Genomic DNA, 23,232 nt, shown 5'->3' on the forward strand with positions numbered 1-23,232 from the left:
AAGATTTCTCTGAACAACCCTACTTCCTGCTAGCTGGCAGCATCTAGGGATTTGGTAACAAACACAGCCATGGGCCCTGTCCATCACATGGGTAAAGGGACTTAATTGATATTATTATTAGCTTCTCTCACTGAGATCCGAGGCAGATTATATACTGCAAATTGATACCATATAAGGGCATTCACAGAGCCCAATGATCAACAGTTACAGCATTCAATGAAAACAGATACAATAAATATGGTAGCTACAAATTTGAAAACTAGCATAAAGCTGAGTACATAGATGAAACCTTTCTGAATTAAAGTGTAAGTAATTAACATATATCTTTAGCAATGTCGAACCACCCAGTAGGAATCTATCTACATAAACAGACCAGTACCCAATAGCCTAATCTACACTCCATGCCCTTTGCCAAATTATCTCTTTAAGCTATTTCTTATGACACAGACCTATAATCTGAGTAGAAAGGTCTTCTGAATAATTCATTTTTGCATAGTGTGTAGAAAGCCAGGAGAATGGGCTGAGCTATCCTATTCTGGTCCAATGCAATGTGAATTCAATGCATTAATTCCACCTTATTTCCACTAGCCACTGCTAGTTCAGATGTATTTCTGAACCAATATTTACTGTTTTTAGCTGCAAAACACTGCTCTTGCACAAAGCATTGGGCTCTCTTCCTGTCTGTACCCTTTGGGGGGGAGGGGGGACCAAAAGACAGCAAAGTCTTGCTTATTCCGCATCCTGCAACGCAACGAAGGGAGACCCTTCCCAGAGTAGAACAATCACTACCAATACAATGTATTTAGCGTTAAAGTGCGAACAGTGCTCAACTAATAATTATAACAATTCATGAAACTCCAATATCAATACAATCAATAAATAAGTCAATAAATATACATATCATATATAAATATCACATAACAATCCAACAGGTGGAGTCTGAACATAAACTCCTAAAAGTCAAGATATTGATCCAAGAACGAGTTGCAAAAGTTGGTATTTCAATATTGGTCAAAATCCATTTTTCAGAGAAGTAAAGTAATCCTTTAGACAATGTTGTATATTCATAGGAGAAGTTGCAACTCAGAGATACCGCCTACGGGCTTTGCCAGCATAAATATTCCATCCCGTTTCGTGTTTCACTTCTTCATAGGCTTCTTCTCTATTTTATAGACAGCAAATTATTCAATGAAAGCAATGAATCACCACGTTGGTCAGAGCAGACAGTCTAACACTGTATTTTGGAGACAGCTGAAATATCCAGACTTTTGCAAATCCTTCTTGGATCAATATATTGACTTTTAGGAGTTTATGTTCAGACTCCACCTGTTGTTATGTGATATTTATATATATGTATATTTATTGACTTAATTCATGAAACTCCAATATCAATACAATCAATAAATGTATTGATATTGGAGTTTCATGAATTGTTTTAATCATAGATGAGCACTGTTTGCACTTTAACGCTAGATACATTGTACTGGCAGTGATTGTTCTACTCTTCGAAGGGTCTCCCCTTGTTGCGTTGCTTTATTTTCCTAGAGTGTCCCCTGTGGCTGTTGTACTCTGCAGCATCCTGAGCAATTGGATGCAGCTTCCCATACCTAGTACTGAAATGGAAATTTAAAGAGATTACCAGTTCAGTATTAGGCATAGGAAATTGCCCCCTGTATATAATGGCAACTATTAAGTCTGTCAAACCGGCTAGAAGCGTTTTTTAAGTAGTGATGTGCTTTGAACTGCCAACTATAATTTATCTTGGCTTCCATTAACGATTGCTTCCGCTTCTCAGTGAACTGAGAAATAGTTATTAGTGTGGGATTTTCTCTTCATATAAACATGTCACCAAGTACCAAAGAGTTTATTATCTATATCCCCATAGGCCGTCACAAATTTTCCAAACATCAACTAATACATATAAACATGTCCTGAATCTCATTGATAGTAGCTGAGAGAGGATTTGGAGGGAACAGATTTGCCAAATCAAAAAGAGTCCAGTAGCACCTTTAAGACTAACCAATTTTATTTTAGCATAAGCTTTCGAGAATCAAGTTCTCTTCGTCAGATGCCTGATACAGAGACTGGTCAAACACAGAAGAGCAGAAGAGGGAAGAGGCAATTAGGGGGGGAGGGGGAGGGAGCAATCAAAACATTCCTTTGCTAGTATATGTAAACATCTCCTTTTGGTGTGTGTATCAGTTGGCTTCAAAGGAGTTTGCCCTGTTAGTTTGTAGAAGCCAAACAGCTTGACCATCCAATTCCAATGCAGTATGGGCCTTCGATAACCACAGCTCTCCCTGCCAGATGCATCTGACAAAGAGATCTGTGGTTCCCGAAATTCCACGCCAGGTGCCACTGAGCTCCCCCAGACCCCACCTCTGTAAAGGAAATCTGTTACCTGTGGTAATGTGATAACCATTCATAGTCCCTATTCAGTCCCAGCTTGACAGAGTCAAATTTGCATATGAATTCCAGTTCAGCAGCCTCCCCTTGGATTTTGTTTTTGAAAGGTTTCTGTTGAACTACAGTGACCTTTAAGTCTTTGATGGAATGTCCTGGTAGATTGAAGAGTTCTCCCATTGGTTTCTGGACATTTCCATTTCTAATGTCAGATTTGTGTCCATTTATTCTTTTGCGTAGAGGTTGGCTGGTTTGTCCAATGTACAGAGCAGAAGGACATTGTTGGCACATGAGGGCATATATCAGATTGGAGGATGAGCAGCTGTACGAGCCAGAGACAGTGTAGTTGATGCCATTGGGTCCTGTAATTGTATTCCCTGGGTAGATATAGGGGCAGAGCTGGCATCTGGGTCTGTTGCAGGGCCTGGTACCTGTGCTGGTGACTCTGCTGGCCGATTCATGATTGTAAGTGAGAAGTCGTTTAAGGTTGGGGGGCTGTCTGTAGGCAAGGAAAGGTCTTCCACCCAGGGCTTCTGAGAGAGAGGTATCATTTTCCAGGATGGGTTGTAGCTCACTGATGATACGTTGGATGGGTTTGAGCTGGGAGCTATAGGTGACAACCAGTGGTGTTCTGTTGTTAGTTCCTTTAGGTTTGTCCTGGAGTAGGCTGTTTCTGGGTACTAGTCTGGCCCTGTTGATTTGTTTCTTCACTTCATTTGGTGGGTACTGTAGTCCCAAAAATGCTTGTTGTAAATCTCTTAAGTGTGAGTCTCGGTCGAGAGCATTGGAGCAGAGGCTTGGCTGTAGACAATAGACCGAGTGGTATGTTTAGGGTGGTAGCTGGAGGCATGTAGATATGAGTATCGGTCTGTTGGTTTCCGGTATAAGGTGGTATTTATTCGTCCATTATGTAGTTGTACAGTGGTGTCCAGGAAGTGTACCTGTTGTGTAGAGTAGTCCAGGCTTAGGTTGATAGTAGGGTGAAAGTTATTGAAGTCTTGATGAAATCTCTCAAGAGCTTCCTTCCCATGGGTCCAAATGATGAAGATGTCATCCAGGAATCTTAAGTATAGTAGTGGTTCCAGTGGATGGGAGCTGAGGAAGCGTTGTTCCAAGTCCGCCATGAATATGTTAGCATATTGTGGTGCCATGCGTGTGCCCATGGCTGTGCCATTAATCTGTAGATATAAGTTGTCACCAAATTCGAAGTAATTGTGAGTGAGTACGAAGTGACAAAGTTCAGTGGCGAGGTGTGCTGTGGTTTTGTCCAGGATAATATTCCGTATGGCTTGCAGTCCATCCGCATGTGGGATATTGGTGGATAAAGCCTCCACATCCATGGTTGCTAGGATGGTGTCATCAGGTAGGTTGTCAATGGACTGTATTTTCCTGAGGAAGTCAGTGGTGTCCCGTAAATAGCTGGGTGTGCTTGTGGTATAGGGCCTGAGGAATGTTTCTTCTTCCTTCTCTCTTGAAAGGCTTTAATTTTAAAAAAATTTCTTTGATTTCTATTACCCAATTGCGCACGCACACAGGAATTTCACAGAAGGACGTGGAGAACTGAGTAGTGTGCGAGCTCTCTTTTGCATTGTCCTGCCTAGAAATTAACTTCTCCGTCTGCCTTGCACTGGGTGCTGAATAGCCATTGTACAGCCTGGCGGCGGCAGTATTTCACTAACACCTGCCGTTTAGTGAGAATTCAGGCTTTTGGGGGTGCCTGTTTCTGTCGCTAGATGGCAGACTCCCTTTAAGCAACAATCGTCCTATCTGACGAGCCAGAAGATATCACTAGAAGGGTGATGGTATGATAATTTGCTTGGTTCTAATAAAGTATTGCCCGATTTTTCATGTAGAGAGATGAGAGGCCCAACAATCTTGCAAAAACACGTTTTTTTGCAAGATCTAACAATTTATAAGGCATGCCAACTCTATTTGCTAATCGGTGAGACCTCAAATGCTCATTCTAAATAGCACTTCCATTTATTTAGTATCGGGGCATTACTCAGCCATCTTCCCTCCTATTCGTGTATATATAAGCCCTTCCTCTGCACTTAAGCGGGGATTTCAGAGAAGATCGTTAACTGTCTGCGCGCGCTCTCGCTCCCCTTCTCCCGAAAATACCTCAAACCTCAAGGTAAAGATGTTGTTTTTAAAGAAAAGGCATTCTGCTATTATAACAGCTTTGACATCAATCGGAGAACTGCTTGCACCTCTTTTAACAGCAATTACACAAGCCCATCCCGGGCCAGGGAACACCGCAACCCAGCCACTCCCTTTTGGGCAGAGCGTTTCCGCCCAAAGAGGATGCAGGAAATGACGTTAATCCCTGACCCATCTTTTGCGTATTACGATTGGCTGAGCTCGCCGCCGGCCCCGCAGCCGGAGAGCAGCGCGCGCGCGCACACGGACAGACCCTAGAGCCGGGGAACTCTCAGGTGTGAAGGTGTTTGTCCCTCGCCTTGCACCATGGTGAGTAAAAGTCTGTGCCCTTCGAGGGCAGCTGCTTCCCTTCGAACTCCTGGCAGAAAGGGGAGGGGCCACCGCTTTTGGCGCAGTTGAGGAGCCGAGGGAGGGAAAGGGAACCTCCCTAGGAGGGGATGGGCGACTAAAGAAGGCTTTTGCGGGGGAACGAGCAGCCCTGGGCGGGCACAGTTACGCCCCTCTGCTGTGCCACGCCTGTATTTATGCTTGGACTCTCCAACATTGTTCTGATCTTCTGCATGCCACGTTTGGCAGAAGTATTGCATGATAGGATTTTATCACACATTAGCATGGTTGTTATGACAGAGTGTCCCTGCTCCCGCTTTGGGATTAGAATTGTAAGGTTCCTTGGAGGTCATCTGGTCCAACTGCTTGCTCAGACGGTGCAGAAGTCCATAATGGCAGCCTCCCTGAAAGGTAGCCATTCAACGTCTGCTTAAAGATCTCAAGGGAAGGAGAATCCAGCATCTCCTGAAGCAGTCTTTTCAGCTTAATGTCAGGAAGTTTCTCCTAGCCAACGTTTACTTCCTTGTAATTTCTGCCCATTATTTCTAGCCCTCGTCTCGAGAACCAGAGAGAATAAGTCTGCTCTGTCTTTTACATGATAGCCCTTCAGATATTTGAAGTCAGCAATCATGTCTTCTCTTTGTCTTCTGAAACATGCCCTCCTCTTTCAACCTGTCCTTACAGGGCTTGCTTTCTGGCTTCCTTGTTGTCCTCTGGATGTGATTTACACATCCAGTCATAACAGAGCCTGTTCTTCAGAGCCATTCTGAGCCCATTGCCTTCAAGTTGTAACCCACTCATGGGGTCTCCCATGCCAAACTTCAGATTAGGAATAAGTGCTTTCTTTCTAGAAATAAAATTCTCACTTGCATGGTGAGAACATGGTTGTGAGGAGAGCTAAACTGTTCTCACTATGTATTACTTTTTATCACTGTAGCCCTATTCACAAGTTAGAGTGAATGCAGGTACAATCTGTGTACAGCATAGACCTGATCACTTGATTTTATTTATTCATAGTCTGCCTTTCTTCCTGAGACTCAAGACAGTTTACACAGTGTAAGTCAATACGATCAATGGGTGTGACATCCAACAAACCATTGCAGAAATTCGGGGGGGGGGGGGGCGTGGAGCAGAAATCCAATACAGAACAGAGTTGAGCAATGGTGAAACAAAACATAAGCAATTGAAGCCAACTGGGTGACCTTGGGTCAGTCACAGCTTCTCAGAGCTTTCTCAGCCCTACCCACCTCACAGGGTGATTGTAGTGAGGATAATAACAACATACTTTGTAAACCACTCTGAGTGGGCATTAAGTTGTCCTGGAGGGCAGTATATATAAATGTTGTTGTTATTGCAGAGGTTACTTAGTAAGAAGAGCCCCGTGGAGCAGAGTGGTAAGTTGCAGTAGTGCAGCCCAAGCTCTGCTCACGACCTGAGTTCAATCCTGACGGAAGCCTGGTTCAAATAGCCGGCTCAAGGTTGACTCAGCCTTCCATCCTTCCAAGGTCGGTAAAATGAGTACCCAGTTTCCTGGGGGTAAAGTGTAGATGACTGGGGAAGGCAATGGCAAACCACCCCATAACAAAAGTCTGCCAAGAAAACGTCGTGATGTGACGTCCCCCCGTGGGTCAGTAATGACTCAGTGCTTGCACAGGGACTACCTTTACCTTTTACCTTTTACTTAGTAAGAGCATACTTACAGCAACAGACAGTACACAGTGTTATAGTCTACATTCACTATCCCTTTACCAAAGCAACTCTCTGAACCATTTCCTTACAGCACAACCCTATTACCCATGTAAAATAGCTGCCTTGAATAATTCAGTTTTTCATAGTTTACAGAAAGTCAGGAGAGTAGCTTTCTTGACCTCTTCAGATAGCCCATTCCATAAGATGGGGCCACCATAGAGAATGCGTATGTACACCCAGCTGAAGACTTTGCTCATGTGCAGGCTAGCCTTTGCAAAAGGCCCTGTTCATATGAGCAAAGCTGCTTTGGTGGAACTTAGGGAGAGAGGCAGGCCCATAGATTTGCTTAAGCCATTAAGGGTTTTGAATGCAATAGTCATGATCTTGAACTGAGCCTGATAACAGATAGGTAAGCCAATGGAGTGACTACCGAATGGGAGTAATATGCTTTGTCTAACTCTGGATAATAATCAAGTTGTGGTGTTCTGCACCAGCTGGAGTCTCTTGAGTTGACTTTGAGGAGATACCTATGTAGAGTGCATTGTAGTAGCATAGTCTTAGTGTTACCATGGTATGGATTCAGCCATGTCAAGGTAGGGGGTCATCTTTCGAGCTAGACTGAGTTTGAAGAAGGCATTTTTTGCAACTGCTTTTGCTTGCTTCTCTTGCAGCAATGCTGGATCCAGTATAACCCCTAACAGAATCTGCAAGGGTCAGCTGAACCCCTTTGAAAGTGGAGAGCATAATGTTCTTCAGTATCTCCACCTTCCATACCAGCATAACTTCCATCTTGTCTGGGTTCATTTTCAATTTGTTTGCTTTCAGCCACTTGACCACAGCTGTCAAGCAGTGACTCAAGACCTATACTGTAGCACAAGGGGATTTGGACAGAGAGATACAGGAGTCATCCGCATATTGATAACATCCAATTCCAGAGCTAAAGGCTTCTCGTAAAAGCTTTACATAGAGGTTGAATAACATGGGAGATAAGATGGCTCCTGTGGAACCCTGCAAGCTAATTCCCATAATAATATACATATTTTGAGTGTAACATGAGAATTAATGCTGAACATGGGGTCTTTGCCTCTCTTTCTGAAAGGAGAAGGTCAAAACCTTGCCCCCTTCCTCCCAATTTACACACCTCTACTTATGTGTCAGTGAGCACAAGCAATACTTTGTCTCTGCCTAGCACATGCAGTCCAAGATATCAAAATAGTGAATGCAGACAAGACCAATACTTGTGCAGAGTCAGAATGGCTACTCAAAGCCATTGAGACAGTGCAGTGATTGGTGGAAACACTGTGTACAGAAACACCAGCTCTTAACAATACTGGTTAGCAGGAATATCAGCAAACTGTTGTAGTTGGACAGTGTCTCTGTCGCACACAAATTTGCTGGGTCACTCTGTCTCTTGCTACTCTTCTAACTATCCAGGAAAGAGGACAGCAAGGTGCCAGAATAATGGTCAGATTTAATCATTTCTGATCATTACCAAATCCTGAACATTTTTGGATTAGTTACTTTAATGTGTTTCAGGAAGGTTGATGAGGCACTTAACAATGTTTTGCATTTAGTTTACTGCTAACCATAGATGGTTAGCATTAATAAAAACCCCACCAGGGGTTGCCATAAGTCAACTTTCCACCACCACACTGCACTGTGGTAAGTTAACGTTGCATAAAGAGCAATGTGGCTCTTTATGTATCTCTGAGCAAGTTACTTTCCCATAGTGGTAGACAAAACATTCTTTGTGATTTTGAACTTTGCATGGAATTTTACCGTACTGACGCTTTAACTAGCTGAGTAAAATGTTGGGCATAATTACCTACGAACTCAACTTGATCTGGTATGTTAATAGCTAGTCTACATTAGTCTTTTGTTGTTATAATTTGTTGTAGATGATAGGATATTTTCATATCAAGAAAACAAAAAAATCATTCTGACTGCAGATTTACATATTTTTCTATAACCAGATACTAATATTTGACAGTCCATATGATGAAAAACTCACATCATAGCCTTATGGAATAAATTGATTTAAACTGAATTTTTGCTTTATAAATACCCTGATTTCAGTTATCCTGGTAATATCTTAACAGGAAGCAAGTCATTATTGCTTTCAGTTTTCACTGGAGAGAGAGGCTGTTCCTGTCTCCACACAGTCTGATTGTACAGGGAGGGAACTGATTTCCATATTAGCCCTGGGAAAGCCAAGCATTCCTGTCTACATCTTCCCTTATTTTTTTTTTTATTACACCATTGGCTTGGGTTGCTCATGGCTGTTTTATTTAACCCCTTCACAGTAGAAGCTTCCCAGCAGTTGTGATCCTGCCAAACTATATACAAATATTAGTGGTCAGCTCACTTGTCAGAACCTCCACTTGCGCTATCCACTGCTGAACCACGGTATCCTTTTTTGTGCATGCATTAGCTTTGCTGTCCAGTTTCTGCAAACACAACAAAACTAAACACTTGCAGTGAGCTTCACAAATTACACTCTGGAACACATGGCAATTATTCGCATATTTATTTGCATTTATTCCGAGTCTTTCTCCTCAGTGCGATTCCGGAGCAGCTTACATAATTCTCCCCTCCTTTTTATCCTCAAACAACCCTATGAGGCAGGTTAGGCTGAGACTTTGTGACAGGCCCAAGGTCACCCAGTGAGCAAACTTGGAAGCGTAGAGATTCAAGCCTGGGTCTCCCAGATTCTAGTTCCGCGCTCTAATCACTACAGTATCTCTCTATGCAGTAAGGAGGAATCTAGTGGCACCTTAAAGACTAACAAAATTTCATTGCAGCATAAATCCTCATCATCTGAAGCCACTTCTTCAGATGCAATACAGCGCCTCCCCGCTAGGCACACCTTTTCTATAGAAGGTTTGAAAAAAATAATAAACCACAGGATCAAGGTAAATGTAGGAAGAATAGGGTAGAATGTAATTATGTACATTTCAAATCTAATCAAGAAAAGTATAGAGAGTAGTTTTGCTTAGCTGGTAAATCCTGCAATAGGTGGAGAATCCCAGGTGTTTTTTCTGAGATAGATAATGCCTGTAAGTACCTAAGAAATCTATCATATCATCTGCAAAATAGCCTGAAAGAGCAATTTGTCTGTAAAACAACTTAGGATTTTACCTCCATCCTTTTGCCAAAAGCCTTGGAGAACTTTGGGCTGCACCTTGCATTAGGTTTGGATTTGGCAAGAAAAGCTGCTGGGAAAGATAAAAGAAACAAGTTTCTGGCTTCCAAGGGCTTAGTTTCAGATGCTGCAAGGAAAATTACAGCCTTAAGGAGAAGCTTAAGCAGACTTTGATGACACAGCCGAGCTAGAGATAGCTGCACTTTTCTGCTTGGAAGTATATCTCTGAATCCTCTTCTATTTTAAGATGTCTTATTACAGAACATTATCTAGAAACAAAATGCATCTCCCATGACAAACTAGCATTTTTAATTCTTTTTCCCTAGGCTGAGGTGGAAGAAACCCTGAAGCGAATTCAGAGTCAGAAGGGAGTGCAAGGAATCATTGTTGTTAACTCAGAAGGTATTATGCTATTAAAGATGTTTTCAATTGTCCATTTATAAATGAATCTCCCCCACCCCCCTGCCCCATCCTGCCCAATTAACAGCCTCTTCTGGGAAGGAGCAGTTTAGATCGGGATAACAGCACAGAGGTAAAGGTTGACCCCTCCCACTGTACCTTTCCGCTTTAAAAAAAAAACAAAAACACTGGGAGAACGAATCTCTGATCTCTTGTATCTCCGTTAGTTCGGGCATCTTTTTTAAAAAGATAAACGCGAAGAGCCTGATCCTCATTACTGAAACAATAAGTTTGAAAGGCAAAGGTTTGCTTGTGGATTTTGCTGTAGTGTGTGTGGTTTGAAAGACGTGTATTGGACCCGTGTGAATGCTTGTGTGAATAAGGCCCGTCTGGTCCATATTCAATGTGGAGAACCCTCAGAATAAGAGAGAGACCTGTTTTCCACTGCCTCTCACTCCTGTTCTAAAAGGAGCTGCAGGCTTAGGTGTTACACATTGCTTATAAGGGGATGACCCACACATACTTAATAATTATTAAGAGATCATTTTGTAAAAAGGTGATTCTCCTAGGAAAGGCTTGAAACAAACAGCCCAAGAACTAGATATATCAAAACAATATATTGTGGAGAATAAACATTTAAAATAATATCTTGCAAGATAATACCAAATACCCAAAGTGCCCACAATGAAAGACACCTTTTCCAAATGCCCACACTCTTTATTAAGCCAATATGAGTCACTTTCTGCTGTTGAGCTCCTGTTTAAATTGGTTGATGTGGACAAATGTGAGAACCTGAATGGAAAGGTGTGTGTGTTTTGGAAATTATTTTGTAGTGGCGGGAGCAGAAACAGTAGAATGCATCACATCAGCTATTGCATTTAAGTTTCCAGTAGGGTAGCTCTCTTACTGTCCTGCAGGTTTCTTGTAGGAGAAGTTTTTATTCTAGTGTCCAGTTTTTGTGGACTAGGGCCATCTTACAGTGCAGTTAAGTTGAACAGATTACAGTTGGCTGCTTCCACACACGTTGGATAATCCACTTTCAATACTCTTTAGTGAACATTTGAAACTGCTTTTCCATGTGTGGAACAAAAAATCCACTTCCAAAGGATTGCTAAAGTGCATGGAGAGTGCATTATTCAACGTGTGTGGAAATGGCCCCCATGTACTTAAAAACAAATTCCAGAGGAGTGCTGTAGCCAGAGGTTTATACTACATTTGTTAATCTTTAAGGTGTGTGTTGTGTGTTATGTGCCGTCAAGTTGCCTCTGACCTATGGCGACCCTATAAATGAAAGACCTCCAGAATGTTCTGTCATTAAGAGACTTACTCAGATCTTGCAAACTGGAGGACGTGGCTTCTTTTATTGAGTCAAGCCATCTCATTTAAGGTACCAATAGGCTACTTTGTTGTTTAAAAATTAATGGCATTTTAAAAATACCATCTACAAATTTGTACTGAGCTCACTGGAACTTACTCCCAAGTAAGTGTGCATCATAGCCTGAGTTCTTTTATATATTAGTGTCCAGCAAAATTGTCTATCACTCAGGATCTCAGATAAGTTTTCATATTCTTTGTGATACGATCTCTGCAAATACTAGATGAATTTATAAAATATGGGCAAATCTTTTTAATTATTTGGATATTGAAAGGGAGGCAAGTTTTATAACATGAGAAGCGTGCTGCCACTTGATGGGTACCATATTCATATGGGAAGACAGTAGTTCTGATAGCTGTATTCACACAACCAACCTATTGAGATTACATCACAAACATGTGAATTGACTCTTATAAAACCTTGGGTGGCAAGGGGAATTAACATACATTGCAGAGAATGAGGACCTATATTTGGGATTAGTCCAAAAGATTCTGTTAGCAAGGAATGTCCTAGCCTAACTTATCCAGAGCATCCTTTGCACTCTGCAGGTATTCCCATTAAAAGCACCATGGACAACTCCACCACTGTGCAATACGCAGGCTTAATACACAGCTTAATCATGAAGGCCAGGGGCACGGTGCGAGATATTGATCCCCAGAATGACCTCACCTTCTTGCGGATTCGTTCCAAGAAAAATGAAATCATGGTTGCACCAGGTAAAACAGAAGAGAGTTCAATTTTATTCTTCAAGCAGGGCCAAATCTGCTCAGCTTCAGAAAAGCAGCTATATAAAGCACATTTACAGTGCAATTCAAAGCAGAGTTACTCTAAGGCCATTGAAATCAGTGGGCTTAGACTGGAGTAACTCTGTTTAGGATTGCATTGTTAGACTGTTTTCTGGGGGACTAGTATATTGGATGCAGAGTTCCAGAAATGAGACTGTTGAATGCATTATTTTATTCATTTATTTATATTATTTATAGTCCACCTTTCTCACTGAGACTCAAGGGAAATGTATTTATTTGGATATTTATACCCTGCTTTCCTTACCAATAGGAATCCAAAGTGGCTTAGAATATCATACTTCTCCATTTATCCTCACAACCACCTTTTAAAATAGGCTAGGATGAGCGCGTATGACAGGCCCATGGTCACCCAGCGATGTTCCATGGCAAAGTGGATATTTGAACCTGGATGTCCCAGTTTCTAGACTGACCCTTTAAATTCAGAAACTGATCTAAATGAAGCTCTTTCAGAGTTAGCTATATCAAGCTACTCTTTGTTTAAATCTGTTTTACCAACACCAATATTATCTTGAGTTTTGAATAGTAATTTTTTTCTACAAAAGCATTTTATTAATACTCCAGGTTGATATTAAATATCCTTTATAGAGAAACAGGAGACAGACATGTCTCTATTGCTGAGGCTTGTCAGTTCTTAGGATGACAACCTGACTCTTGTTATAGTTTCATTAAGGCTAATTCTGCACATTGTGTCTTAATGCAGATTGTTGCAGTCTAGACAGTGCAGAAGTTAAAATGCTAGTCTCAAGTCCATATCTAAGAGAATACTTGCGTTAAAATCTCATATATAGAGAGAGAGAGACTGGTTATTTCCTTACATTGCAAGAGATTATACTATCCCAAGACAATATAATGTGAGTGCAGCTTGCTCAAGTATAATATTGAGCCCAAATCAAGAGCTGCATGTAGTATTTGTCTGTGTTCCTGGTTACTGATGCGCCACAAAACTCAAAAAGCTTTGAACATCTTGGTCGTAGCTAGCTGTTATATAGTAACAGTTTATATAGCATGGCTGTTATATAGTAACAGTTTTACAGCCTAGTCTTATGTTTGTTTTCTTGGAAGACTGTGTAGGTCTGTGGCCTTGATCTTGCAATGATTCTCAACTTTTACTGCTACTACATGCTGTGTTGTGCAAGTTAGTCTTGATGGCAATGTGCTGTAACTAACAACAAATTTCATATTGTTGCATACTTCATCAAGCAGTAGGAAGTTCCCGGGGCAGCACTGTTTACATTGTTTCCCTTTGAATGACAACACACTGGAAACTTGACAGCCAGCATGGTATAGGAGTTAGAATGTTGGGCTAGGACCTGAGACAACCAGGTTCAAGTCCCTGCTCTGCCATAGAAGCTCACTGGAGGACCTTGGGCCCATCACAAGCTTTCAGTCTAACCTACCTCACAAGGTTGTTATTGTGAGGACAAAGTAGAGAACGATGTGATAAGCTGTTTTGGGTGCCCACAAGGGAGAAAAGCAAGATATAAAATAAAAAATAAATAAAATTATTTTGGCATTTTTGTAATATTTACTTTATTTACAAATATACTATTAGAGCACAGATAGGGAAGAAGGGGCACTTCTACAAGGTAGCATATTCACTATTCTGTGTCAGATCCTGAGAGAGAGAGAGAGAGAGAGAGACTGTAATCCAGGATGTTCCAGCCAACTCACAGTGATCTGTGTGCTTCTCAGAATAATCTGATATCAGTAATCAACTATCAGTACCACAACACTACTTATCTTCACTCAAAGAGTGGGTCAGAGTTCCTCAGCACCATTCCTATCCTAGCCACACCTACTTTTTAATCAAGGACTGTGATCTAAACGACAGACAATATGAAGAGGGCTTGTTATTGAAAGTGAGCAGGTGTGTCAGTCATATCCCCTTCTGACAAGTCCTGAAATGTGAACAGACTGATCCTGTACTGTGTTAAGCATAGCAAAGAGCAGAGGTGGTTGTTGAGTCTGTGGACACTTTTTGGAATTTTGAGGTGGAGTAGTGGCTGCCATGGGAGGCAATTACAAAATGTTAGAAGATTCCAGACTAAACATCCTTGTCGTGACATGGCTATTTCTCATCATGCAGTCTCCTTGCAGACCCAAAGGTGATGCCTTCTGGAATATTCTGAAGCACCTTTTGGCTCTTTGTTTTGGGAAGGAAAGCAGGCACACGGTGCCTGTTGGTGCCATGTTGGAGATCGCTGCCCGAGAGCATTGAAACCAGTGGGCTTTCGCACACCTTGCAGTACGTAGGATTGTGCGGTATATTTCGCTGACAGGTCTGTGACTGAGGGGGCAGGCAGTCAGTCATAAGGGTTAGGAGGCAGGAAAAAGAGCAATGGTAAGTGAATTTCCAAAGTGGGTTGTTAATGGTGTTGCATGTGAATAGAAACAAGTCAACATAGATGTCACTAACCAATATACATGTTTTAAAAAACCTCTTCTGTGTGAATTAACAATAGAAGGCTAAAAATAATAATTTATTTCCTTGCAGATAAGGACTATTTCCTGATTGTTGTTCAGAACCCAACTGAGTGAAAGCTTCCTAAGAAGATCTAAAATTCCTTATACCCAAATGCATTTTTATTTAATATCCAGAACAGCCATTATTATTTCACTGCTTGTGCCACCGTAATAAAGTTTAAGAAATTCTTTTTTTTTTTTTTAGTAAACATAGGTTTGAAGAATCTTTTAATATGACTGAAATGTCTTTGTCATTCCATGGAGAAGTCTGATGATGAAATCAGGGTGACTTAAATGTCAAAAATAGATGTTTCTTAAGAATTTAATCTGATTAACATTGCTATTGTCTGTATATTTGTAATCCCTAAATAAGTGGATTTTTATCCCCCTTTTGTTTTGTCATTTATTTAAATATAGAGAGCCTTTTTTCCTGAAATGAATTAAAAAATCCTAATCAAAAATTACTTTGGTATGTGTTGCTTCTTTCATTCTAAAAAATTAAAATGCCTTTATCTTACTCAGTTTTGGTGAAAACTGTAGGTTAATTCTCTTTAAAACAGTATTCCTTTTAGAAGTGGCTTGTAGATGCAGTCTTTCAGTGGACAATCATTACTTTAATTAATGTCTCCTTACTATTTACTGAGGCAACGTTGTCTTAAGGCTTTTTTTGCCTTATTAAGATGGGTCAGTTATGACCACCTGTTCACCATGGTTCAGAAAGACAGCTCTGCTGGATTAGATCAGTGTCCTGTCTAGGCCAATACTCTGCTTCCCTCAGTGGCCAACCAGATGCCTCCAGAAAAACCACAAGGAAGGGCACGGAGGCCCAACATCCCTTTGTTTAGCACCCACACCCACATGCAGATACCATTGCCCCAGCACAACTGGTATACACAAGTAATACTGGTAAATGGGTGCATCACAGTAAAGTGAAGAAATCTTTGCATGTGAAATCTCCCATTTTTTAAAAAAAGTATGTATAATTGTGTACAAAACATAATGGCGCACTTTAGCAGAAAAAGAATAGTCCAGTTTTCAAGATATTACATCCTGAGAAAAGGTGCTTTTATTTCCTGATTTCGCCTTTGCTAGGACAATGTATTTAGGATGTCAGACTTGCCACAAATGGATATTCTAATCCGCAAGGATAAGTTATGCTTCTCTAAATTCAAACACATCCTGCTTAATTTTGTAGTTTGACAGATTCCTCTATGTGTTATGTGCCGTCAAGTTGCCTCCGACCTATAGTGACCCTATGAATGAAAGACCTCCCAAATGTCCTGTCATTAACAGACTTGCTCAGATCCTGCAAACTGGAGGACATGGTTTCTTTTATTGAATCAAGCCATTTCATTTTAAGTCTTCCTCCTTTCCTACTGCCTTCCATTTTTCCTAACATTATTGACTTTTCCAGAGAATCTTGTCTTCTCATGATGTGACCAAAGTACAATAGCCTTAATTTTGTCATTTTAGCTTCTAGGGAGAATTCAGGCTTCATTTGATCTAGTACCCACTTATTTGTCTTTTTGGCTGTCCATGGTATCTGCAAAACTCCTCTAGCACCACATTTCAAATGAATAATTTTTCTTCCTTTCAGCTTTCTTCACTGTCCAATTTTCACGTCCATACATAGTAATGGGGAATACCATAGTTTGGATTATCTTGATCTTGGTTCCCAGAGAGACAGCTTTCTCTTTAAGGATCTTATCTAGCTCCCTCACAGCTGCTCTTCCAAGTCTCGATCTTCTGATTTCTTTATTGCAGTCTCCCTTTTGGTTGATGATTGCGCCAAGGAATAAAAAATCTTGAACAATTTCAATTTCCTTACTGTCAACTTTAAAATTGTGTATTTCCTCAGTAGTCACTACTTTGGTCTTCTTGATGTTCAGCTGTAATCCTGCTTTGGCACTTTCTCCTTTAACCTTCATCAGTAGTTGTTTCAAGTCTTCACTATTTTCTGCCAGTAACGTGGTGTCATCTGCATATCTCAAATTGTTAATGTTCCTTCCACCAATTTTCACTCCACCTTCTAGATCTAATCCAGCTTTCCTTATGATATACTCTGCACAGAGGTTGAACAGGTAGGGAGATAATATGCATCCTTGTCTGATATCTTTGCCAATTTGAAATCATTCTGTTTCTCCATATTCTACAGTAGTCTCATGTCCAGATTACAGATTGCACATCAAAACAATCAGATGTTGTGGCACCCCCATTTCTTTTAAGACTCTCTATAGCGTTTCACAATCCACACAGTCAAAAGCTTTTCTGTAATCTATAAAACACAGGCTGATTTTCTTCTGAAATTCCCTCTTATGTTCCACTAGCTGTCATAAATTTGCAATGTGATCTCTGATGCGTCTTCCTTTTCTGAATCCAGCTTGAACATCTGGCATTTCTCATTCCATATATTTGGCTGTAGAATTTTGAGTATCACTTTGCTTGCATGGGAAATTAATGCAATCGTTCAATAGTTGCTGCACTCTTTGGCATCCCCTTTTTTGGAATTAGAATGTAGACTGAGCATTTCCAGTCCATAGGGCATTGTTTTGTTTTCCATATTTGTTGACAACTTCTTGTTAAGATTTTGATGGACTCCATTTCTGTAACTTCAAGTAGCTCTATTGGTATTCCATCTACTCCAGGTCCTTTGTTTCTCCCAATAGCTTTGAGTGCAGCTTTTACTTCACTTTCTAGGATTTCTGGTTCTTCATCAAAAGATTCTTCATTGAAAGTATCTGTCATCCTTCCATCTCTTTTGTATAGTTCTTCAGTGTATTGTTTCCATATTTCCCTTATTTTTTCCTAATGAGATACTGTATTTCCGTGTTGATCTTTCAGCCTCCCAAACCATGACTTGAATTTCCCTTTGATTTCTCAAATCTTTCGTAACAGACCTCTTGTTCTTCCTTTTTTGCACAGGTTATTATAATAGATTTCTTTGTCTCTCTGTGCAAGTTGCTGAAAAGCTGCATTTAGAATTTTGTCCCAATTTCTGTCACCTTTTGCTTTTGCTTCTCATCTGTCTAGCAATTTTAAAAGTTTCCTCAGTCATCCATTTAGGCTTCTCCTTTCTTTTGGCTACAGAAATAGTCTTTGCACATTCTTCCTTGATAATATCTCTGGTTTCAGCCCAAAGTTCTTCTGGCTAACAATCAGTTAAACTTAGTATTGCAAATCTGTTCCTTACCTGGTCTTTTAATTCTTCAGGAATATTATTTAGATTGTATTTTGGCACTATGATTCTTTTAGTGTTTCTCATCAGCTTTATTCTAATTTTGATATTAGCAACTCATGATTTGTATTACAATCAGCTCCTGGTCTTGTTTTAGCAGAGAGAATAGAGCTTCTTCATCTTCTGCTCCCAATTATGTAATCTGTTTCTTTCCTGTATTGGTCACCTGGTGATTTTCACGTTTACAATCGTCTCTTTGGTTGCCCGAAGCATGTATTAGCAATGAACAGGTTGTTGGCTTCTCAAAATTCTATGAGTTGCTCTCCTGCTTCATTTTGTGATCCTAGTCCAAATTTTCCAATTATGTTTGATTCTGCTTTATCTCCTACTTTTGCATTCCAGTCACCTATGATTATCAGCATATCTTGTTTAGGTGTACAATCAATTTCTTCTTGGACACTTGTGTAAAAGTTTTCGATTTCTTCCTCCTCATAATCTGTAACTGGAGCATAAGTTTGAATGATGGTTATGTTAACAGGCTTTCCCTGAAGTCTGATTGATATTACTCAGTCAGACTTTGCATTGCAGCTCTTGACTGCTTGTGCTTTGTCTTGCCTCACTGTTTCTTTTGACTTCATTTCCACAGTAAAGCATTGTGTTTTTTTCTGACTGAAAATATCCTGAGTCAGTCCACATTAATTCACTCACACCCAAGACTGCAATGTTTAAACGTTCCATTTCTTGGCTTCATACTTCTCATGTTCCATGTTCCTATTACATGTATCGCACAGCTCTGGACTTTCCTTTTGCATCTATTCATGTCCACAACTGGATGTCCTTTCGGATTTAATCCAGTCCCATAATTAAGAATAGCGCTATTCGTACTTGTCCTCAGCTTTTCCCCAGTAGCCAATTGAGTGCCATCTGACCTGGGGGTCCTGTCTTCCAGTACTATATCTTTTTTCATTTTGGATTATCTCATCATAGGGTTTTCAAGGTAAGAGATTAGCAGAAGTAGTTTGCCATTGCCTTCTTCTGCTTCACAGCACTAACCAGGGTTAGTTGAAGTGACACTGCTGTTGCCTGTGAAAGATCCTCTGTCAGTGTCACCTTCCACTACTGCTGCTTCCCAATAGCTAATCTTTTAAGGATTCCTCTGCTCCTATCACCATTAGAACATTCAGTTCTCTTCTGCTGATATGACTGTTGATTCCTGAAGGGGGTGGATACATCTTAGTCTGGTGTCTCAGCTTTGACCATTCCAGCTTGAGTGACACTTCCAGGAGTTTAGACTCTTTACCAAGCCTGTGCTCCTGACGGTGTTGCTCTCAGCATCATTGACAAACTCAAACCCCCTCACCACGTTAAGGTGTGTATCCAAAAGGGGACAGATTCCTAGTAAATTGCAGACTGCATAATGGATCTAAATTGTACTATTAATTGCACTTCCTTTCTAATAGTGAACAGACAGGAATCTTTCTAGATTATTATCAAGGTAGGAGACACAACAAAAGAAATTGTTTCCCAATAGATGCATGACACATGCATTTTTAGTATAAAAATAGTTTTGTATTCATTTTTTATGACTCAACCAAACATTAATTCATCTTGTCAACAAATCCCAATCAAAACCAAGGTTATACATGATCACAGTCATATTGACCATTATCTAATTACTTCTAGAAATAGCTATTTAAAGTCTTTCACTCAAATAATATAACTCTAATGAGGAGTTAGCATTGTGTTTATTAATGGCTACTGTGCTTACCATTATTCACTGTTGAAGGAAAGATGAATCAGTATTTAAGGCCCAATGCATCGGAAAAAAAATTACTGTGTATTCCAATTATGACAAAAAGAACCCGTGAGATTAAGTTTTGATGATTTCCCTACTTTTTCTTTTTTTAGGTTGAGTCTGCAAATGAAAGTTTCAACACATTATTAGATTAGTGTTAGATTTACTTTTGTTGTTGATTATTTGAAATACTTGTCTTTACTAACTTAGGCATGGGGGTATTCTGTGTTATGTTTTCTTTGTTTCTATGGAAAATCTAAAAGTAGTTACAAAATATTATTTGGGCAGTGAATTTGGGCAGTGACTTTGGATTGTGAGAACTTGATGCTTACTACAATTTTGGCCATGGAACTGGATGGATGGCCTTCAAGCTTCACCATGTTTCAGTCTTGGTTCCCAGTCTGTACAAGGGGGATCCTGGGGTTGCTGGACATTGAATAAGGGTTACAAAACACTGTGGATGAATAATGCAATATGTTAATAAATTTTGAGAAGCTAATTGTACATTGATAACACATGTGTTTTGTTTGAGTAATTTATCCATTGTGTTTATTAAATAGAAAGAAAATATGAGATGGCACCTTGCTAGAGTCACACCTATTTAATGCATTACTTTGTTTAAAAATCTCAGCTTTTCCCCATGTTTACTACTCAAGAGGCTAGAGCCTATGAGGTTCCCTACTGAGTATATTTATGTGATACACATGCTTGCAAAGAATTAGTCACATTCATATTTTACATGTTTGGGTGTGCACCTAGTTTACAATGAGCACTAAAAATATGGTTGCTGGAGTTGAAGTGTTTGAGCATTGAGAAATCCAGCAGTTCCTCCTAGGTGCTCATTAGTTTAATGTATATAATAGTGCTGTTGTCTGGATCTGGGTGGCCTGGGCTAGCTTGATCTTGTTAGACCTCAAAAGCTAAGCAGGATTGCAATTGGTTAGTACTTGAATGGGAGACCACCAAGTTAGAGCAGAGGCAGGCAGTGGCAAACAACCACTGTTTGTCACTTTCCTTAAAAATCGTACAGTGTTTCCACAAGTCTGTGATTCAACAGCTCTTTCTACTACCAGAGGTAATATCTGGTGCTGACAACCACCTTTAAGATCTGGGCTGTGGTGCAAATTGATTTTTTTTAAGTGATAGTTAAGATGACATTTTTAGGTAACAGATATTCAGTACTGCTTTAATAAAATGTTGCTGTTTGCGTAAGTGAACCCATTGCGCATATCCTGGTCATGTTGTGTTACAGTCTCATATAAACAAATACAATTGCAACAAAGAAGGACCTAGAAAAAGCAAAATAGAAAGTGGCAACACGAATGCAGCAGTTTGCCGATGATGTCAGGATTCTCTGTAACAAGCAAGCTGTCAATTGGTGGCAGCTCCATAGTAAAATCTAATGTGGAGGCAACCAGTGTGAAGGTTGAACCAATTTCTGCAGAATGTGGATACCCGAAGACTCTCAGTGGTTCCCCTGTCTGGGGAGGGAGGAGAGAATTCTTATATACAGATACTCTTCAGCACATGGTATCCCATTTCCTGACTTAAGGTTATGAAATCCAAACCTACACTGTAACATTGCAATGAAGAAAGATCCAGACAGCAACTCCCAGTTCTGCCATAGGAGTGGCTAGCTGGAGGAGATTGGCAAGCAGGGCAAAGCCAAGCCCAGAAGGGGCAATTGGAGGCATGTGACTTCAGTGGAAAGCACTAGAACCCCCTGGCATAGGACAGCTCTTGTGAAAAGAACGGAGAGGAAGTTGCATAGCAAGCAACTTGCTATGCAACTTGCTATGCAATGTGTTCTCTATCTAGAGCCAATGCGGTGAAAGTGCTAAGAGTGTTGGATTAGGAACTGGGAGATCCAGGTTCGAATCCCCACTTTGGCATGGGCGACTTTGGGCTAGTCACTAGTTCAACCTAACCTACCCCACAGGGTTGTTGCGAAGACAAATGAAGGACAGAATTATGTAAGTCCCTTTGGATTCGCATTGAGGAGAAGGGCGGGAATAAATGAAGTAAATAAACACAGAGATCTTCCTTCCTACCTGAAAGAGAGGGGTTGGCGCTCACGTTTACCCCGACCCCCCCCTTCCCATCTTTGTGCCAAGGACTCGTTGCCAAGCATACCGCACTGTATACGCTCAGTGCTACTCGGCTATTGTTCTGCACGCTCCGCGGCTGATATCTCGCCGAAGGTCCCCGAGCGAGGCTGGCCAGAGCCCCAGCAGCCCCGGCCTGGTGGTGCGCCCTTGGCCGAGAGGCCGCACTGCAGAAGGGGCGGGACCGCGCGCCTCCCCTTTAAGGAGGCAGCAGATGAAGTCACCGCCGCCGTGCCCGCTCCGGGAGTCGCTCTCGCTCGGCCAGCCGACGGCGGAAGCGCTGGAAGCATCAGCGCAGCGGTCGCCTCTCGAGTCGCTCGCAGGCACCTGCCGCCCGGCTGTTCAGGCGGCGCCCGACGTCGGGACCCTTTCTGCGCGCCGAGGAGCTTCGAGTCCCCGCTGAGTCGCGGCGCTTCCTCTGCCCCAATCCCCGGCCGAGATGCCTTCGGACCGGCCTTTCAAACAGCGGCGCAGCTTCTGTAAGTCCCGGTGCTGGGGAGGCTGGCCGCCGGGCCCGGCAAGAGGCGGAAAACTCCGGCGCTGGGGAAGGGGGCGGGAGGCAGCAGCAGCCTCGGGGGTCCTCCCGCCCCTTCGCAGCCACCGGGGAAGGGCAGGACGGAGGTGCTCGGCTCTGCTCTGCTGTGGGTGGCTGGCTGGCTGGCTCCCCGCGGGCTGAGGTCGCCTGGCTCCTCGAAGCCCTCTCTCTTTCCTCCCAAGGGGCTCTCCCCCCAGCGCCCCCCAAGTGCTCCTTCTCGCGGGTCAGTTGCGCTACCGAAGGGGGCGCAGTGGGGTAAGAGACGGTAGAGACCCAGAGGGAGGCGTGTTCGCCCTTCCAGGGATTGCGCCCCTCTCTCCGAATATTAATCCAGAGCTCTGCCAAGCTGGGGTGTGTGCGTGTGTGTGGCATAGAGCCATGGAGGGCAGGTGCTGCCTGGTTTGCGCCATTCGCGGTTAGTGTCCCCAGCCTCTCCACGTCCAACATCCAAACCAGACTGTTTTAGCAGGCGCTGGGAAGGGCGCATCTTGGAGGGGGGGGGGTGTTTGGAGGGGGGGCTAAGTACGCCCTTTGTCTTACAATGCCCAGGTGCCCGAGAGGGCGGGGGAGGATTGCTTTAGTTGGCAGTCAACAATCGCCCCACCCCGTTTTATGAGGTCTTGTCGCTCCTCCTACACCAACCAAGTGGGGCGGGGGGGGGGAGGCGCTGACCTTCCAGTGCCAGGGGCTGGCTCCGTCATGCTCTGGCCCCCTCCGGAGCCATCTGGAAACTCTCCATCCAAATTGGCGCAGCTTCTCCACACACCGTCCCCCCTCCCCGTCCCGCCCGGCTTCTAGGCCCGAAAATAGCTTGCCAAGGAGGGACTCTCTTTGTTTTGCCTCGGCGCTCAAGTTCCC

General features: G+C 42.0%; 2 protein-coding genes across 2 annotated transcripts in view; both read left to right on the forward strand.

Moving 5' to 3' along the window:
* Positions 1–4,764: 4,764 nt before the first annotated feature.
* On the forward strand, positions 4,765–15,228 carry DYNLRB1 (dynein light chain roadblock-type 1). The gene is made up of 4 exons (XM_054980813.1): positions 4,765–4,872; positions 10,048–10,123; positions 12,044–12,211; positions 14,796–15,228. The coding sequence occupies exons 1-4, from the start codon at positions 4,870–4,872 to the stop codon at positions 14,837–14,839; spliced, it is 291 nt and encodes a 96-aa protein (XP_054836788.1). The 5' UTR covers positions 4,765–4,869; the 3' UTR covers positions 14,840–15,228.
* Positions 15,229–22,166: 6,938 nt separating this feature from the next.
* The window catches only part of MAP1LC3A (microtubule associated protein 1 light chain 3 alpha), a 42,844-nt gene continuing 41,778 nt past the window's right edge, over positions 22,167–23,232 (forward strand). The window contains exon 1 of the mRNA XM_054981202.1: positions 22,167–22,318. Within this exon, the coding sequence (XP_054837177.1) occupies positions 22,279–22,318 (40 nt within the window). The 5' untranslated portion in view covers positions 22,167–22,278. The remainder of the gene's footprint in view (positions 22,319–23,232) is intronic.

Source organism: Eublepharis macularius, chromosome 5 (assembly GCF_028583425.1).
Source record: "Eublepharis macularius isolate TG4126 chromosome 5, MPM_Emac_v1.0, whole genome shotgun sequence".
Classification (NCBI taxonomy): Eukaryota; Metazoa; Chordata; class Lepidosauria; order Squamata; family Eublepharidae; genus Eublepharis; species Eublepharis macularius.

Coding starts and splice junctions, on each gene's coding strand:
- DYNLRB1 (XM_054980813.1), top strand. Junction 10,124..12,043: donor CATTGTTGTTAACTCAGAAG/GTATTATGCTAT, acceptor TGCACTCTGCAG/GTATTCCCATTAAAAGCACC. Junction 12,212..14,795: donor TGAAATCATGGTTGCACCAG/GTAAAACAGAAG, acceptor ATTTCCTTGCAG/ATAAGGACTATTTCCTGATT.